At 42.1% G+C, this 4,481-nt stretch overlaps 1 protein-coding gene across 3 annotated transcripts in view; it reads right to left on the bottom strand.

Annotated features, from left to right (window-relative positions):
* LOC118409596 (refilin-B-like) overlaps positions 1-4,212 on the bottom strand; it is an 8,331-nt gene extending 4,119 nt beyond the window's left edge. The window contains exon 1 of one of the 3 annotated variants that reach the window (XM_035810723.1): positions 3,727-4,212. In XM_035810723.1, the coding sequence (XP_035666616.1) occupies positions 3,727-3,807 (81 nt within the window). In that variant the 5' untranslated portion in view covers positions 3,808-4,212. Of the gene's footprint in view, positions 1-893; positions 1,201-2,351; positions 2,555-3,726 lie in introns of those variants that run through there. The other 2 variants (XM_035810727.1, XM_035810724.1) reach the window with 2 other exon arrangements.
* Positions 4,213-4,481: the final 269 nt, after the last annotated feature.

Genomic DNA, 4,481 nt, shown 5'->3' with positions numbered 1-4,481 from the left:
GAATTTTATAATTGGGACGGCGAAATTAGTACTTAGGAATAATAGCACGCGCTGCGCAATGCTTTGGATTCGAGGACGGTGACCGGTCGACCCTCCCATGAACACTCGGGTAGTTATTTTGGTGAATTATTGATTATGCAATACATTTAGAAGTAATCCAACTTGGGCACATGGATGAGACTTAAGTCGTGTACCGCAGTAACCAAAGCCATCATGAGAAAACGAGTTCCTGAAACCATCACCAGACGCATTACCAAGCAGCTGCAGCTGAGGTGGTGTTGGGCTGGGGTATGTGACCTGGACACACAGTAATAACATATGTGAATTCAGAAAGCCCTATACCCCGATTTGTGTGAATTGTGGGATTCACGACAGTAGGGTAATAGATTGCCACTTCTGTTTGTCTATCGCAAATTGAAGCTTTTGTACGCAATTTCTGAAGGCACTGTTTGAGGCAATCCTAATTCAATTCATCAAAAACCATTGGAAATGTACAGAACACTTTTCCATAACACAATTTGAACATATGGCACCGCGCCAAGTCGCTAATGTCGTTTGCAATGCTTCACAATGCTAATCTTTTCGAGGGTAGTAAGCCCGGCCCGTCGGTACGTTAACGATTCCCTCCCCATTAGCTCATAATGCTGTCCAAGACGTCGGAAGGCGCTGTTACTAGGCTTGCGCCGAATACTAGAGCAAGATTTTAACTGTGCGATACCAGTCTCCCACTGAATACTAGTACTGACTATCAGTAAATTAAGTATGTCAGCCGTACATACTTATCCTTGCCAAATGCGGTTTAGATATGAACGTGTCTGAGCCAAGCCATTCATCAAGCTACAAATCTTTGCACTATAATCTTGCCAAATATAGTATATCAGGATGCCTTTTACCTGTCCACCTCTGCCCGGTTGACCAGGGATATATCGACAACGTCACCTTTTTGATGCAGTCTTTCTACTTGCGTCTTAAAGGTGAAATTATCAGCATATACCGACCGTCCAGTGCACCAAACCGTTCATGCTGAGCCCCGGAACACACTATTACAGTACCAGGTATCAAAGAGCAGCGGCACAAAGAACAGTTCCCCTTACAGGCCACTCTGCCCCCTGAAGGGTAGGGTTACTTGGGCATTGTTGCGCACACTATTTGGGTCCCACACAAGTCCACTCGAACGCAGTTTGTTAGAGAGTACAAGCTGGAACAGACGTCACTTCAGTCCCTTCCTTACTACTACTACGCATACTGTGAACACTGGCATCACTGTTAGAGAACTGCTCTTTATGTTGCATTCCGTGTCAAAAGGGAATATGAATGAAGACGCCACTCTGCTACTTATGAGTAAGACTAAGCGTGTTTCTGAAATGGTAACCTGCCGTTTAGGCCACGTTGATTTGATTATATGGATGACATCATCTGGTAACCCCAAAACTGATGCGAATGAAAAGTTTGGCCAGAAATGTTGCATTCGTTATGAAATCCAAGCGGTCGGGAAGGTTGAACAAACAGTGTGGTATACCGAACAATATATTCTTGATTTTTGGACGTCTTTCACATCTTCTTTGACTTTGGAGTTACGTTGCCATTCAGTATAATTTTTCCAATATCATTTTTGCAATCAACGGCATGAATTCGGTATTTTGCTGCTGCTCAGTGTATGATCTACAATATAGTTGAAAACTTTTGCTTTCATTCTAAGACACGGTCTAAAATTGATGCGCACTCGGATGTGATCGTTATACTAGTATTATAGTAGTAATCAAATCATCATAGCCTAAGTATATTCACCTAAAATGCGTATAATTCAGCTCCATAGAAATACTCTGTTGAAACATGAACGGGAAGTCACGTTTTGAATGTCGTTCCTTTGTACATATCATAATAATTGTATGGTATAACAACTTCTGCAAATGGTCCTGAGACACAACAGTTCTATAACGGTTTACCCCACGTACTCCCAATACTTCCGAGTCAAATATATTTGTTCCTGATACGCCATCGTCACTCCGGGAACATAAATATTGACCATTGACCGTTTTCCCATCAGTCTCGATTGGTAGCCATGCTGGGACATTGATAGTTCACACAGCCTAACCCCATCCTTAACCTAGAATTGATCTAAACAGTCATTCACCGTTCATTCACATCCATGATCATCCATCGTCGATGCTAGAATCAAGCAGATTGCATGCATAACCTCAGCGGCATGTTCACAGAGATCAAAGATGTACAGCAATCATTGAACACATGTGGCAAACAGGTCACGTTTGAAACCCCATATCTGTATGCAAGAATCCTCGAATATGATTAACTGGACAAAATGTTTAATATTTATATCAAATATTACTGACCTGATAACTGACTGTACCTTTCCAATCTTGTAACACGCTTGTCGACTGTTCCCCCTATTGTACCCCACCTTGCGATCTCTACATGACGACGCCTCAGGAGATTTATGGCGACTTGGTGATAGCTTTCACTGTTCACGGGTCAGGTACGGTGCGTATGTCAACTGCACCTGCCAGACGGCAGTGCCCCAAAATCTCGGCTCCAAACCGATCTCTATGTACCAGTGACGTACGGGTTCTACTTTACCCATAACAGTCCTCAATACAATGTATATAGTACGAAGTATGAGATGTACCTGAAAGAGGCCACGTCAAGTTTAAGTCTGTAACAACAAGGGCTGTCTTCAATTGCTCGATCGTTATTCCCAAACACATTTTTTACATTTCTACCCACACGAAGTATCTCGGTGTCGATCAAGTCTTTGTTGTATACATTTAGAAAGCAAAAATCAATCTATCTACATGTACATATAGCGCCCGGGCACACCATTATCCACTTTACGATCCCTTGTCGTAAAACGACAGATGGCATCTTGACGTTGATAGCCACCAAGCTCACCCTTATCAAACGCATGTACCAGACAACATCCACTTTCTCAGATACGCACATGCGACTATCTATACGAAACTACATGTGCGCGAATGAGTCCCCGCGCCCGATTGCTATTGAATCATAGCGTTATGACACATATTTCAAAGTATCCTTTAAAGTGAAATTTGTACTTTTGTCTGTATACGTAAACGGCCAACCACTATGTCGTATGGTTCTTAAGGTCTCCCACTAATACTAGTATATGGTTTTAGTACACGTGTCCTCATATGTTGTGCTATACGGAGACATTCTGATTGCACCTGGCATCTAAAAGCTACGTACACATTAAACACAACTACACAACAACAAACGCATAGCAAGCAGACGTAATATCAGCGATGCCAATGTCAGGGTGTGTTCCATGTTACTGGCACGGCTGACGTCAACACCCAACGTAAAGTGTGTTACGTTGTGTTGTACTGTATAACCATGGTAAATGATTAACCTAGCACATGCAGCAGGACATTTGTGGTGAGATTAGAGGCATGGAATGAAATGTGAACTTGTTCCAATATACTGAGTTTTGAAAGTTAACAGGTGACTCTCAAACACGGACGCTTTCTTGTCCGTAGAAAACGCAACGGCTAAAACAACCCAAAACATTAGAAAGTACCTTAATTGTCATCGACGCGCATTTTCTAGCCCTCTAGCTTTTATTAAGTCATTGCTACTACGGCTAACGCAACGTATCGATATACATACTTGTATGTAATAATAGTAAATCAATTTCTTAAGACAGAGTGACATCTATATTGCACAAAATAGACCCAGTGATGCACCACTTACCTGAAGGTTGGTGTTATAATACAGGCCAGCAAACACTCCTCCGGGGTGGAGAGGGAACCGCCCACTGGCACAATGGGACATGAAAGGGAAGGTAATACAACGCTATTGTGTAGGCTTGTTTGTTTCACTGGCACGAACTTAAACAATGTACTATTTATAGGCAGTGCGGCAAGTGTAGTGGCATTAAATTAATGTGCAGGCGTCACCATTTCATGGACTTTGCGCACATGGCTGACGCTCATTAGTATTTTCGCGCTTTGTACATTTCTTTACAGAGTCTCTAAACCATGATGCGTTTACTATAAAGACTTTGCCTTTACTGTGTTTACGCAATTACTGTGAAGGCTGACACATGAATTCAACCCATTACAGCAAGAGACGCCCAAGTTCGCCTGATGTCCCACTGTGAAAACACGATTCTGTTTTGTCATTGATAGGTCAATGAAGAGCAAATTGCTGAAACCAAGTTTATATGCGACACAAATTTCTTAGTCATTGTGTTAGATCTAGCATATGTTGTGCTTGTGACTAGCATGCACAATTCAAATATGATAAGTATTCAAAGACTATGTGTAATGTCTTAGGTCAAACTTTAGTTTTGACAACTGATCTACAAGCAGCATTGCAGACGGACAAAAACTTTTCCGACAGTTCATGAGAAAGCAACACTGGAGCAAAGAAAACTACAAAATTGACAACACAGGCCACTTGTATTTCATCGCTACAAGGACTGTTTCAGGAGGCCTCATAACTGA

Source organism: Branchiostoma floridae, chromosome 2 (genome assembly GCF_000003815.2).
Source record: "Branchiostoma floridae strain S238N-H82 chromosome 2, Bfl_VNyyK, whole genome shotgun sequence".
Lineage (NCBI taxonomy): Eukaryota > Metazoa > Chordata > Leptocardii > Amphioxiformes > Branchiostomatidae > Branchiostoma > Branchiostoma floridae.
Note: the sequence above shows the minus strand (reverse complement) of the source record. Positions and strands in the feature narration are given on the sequence as shown.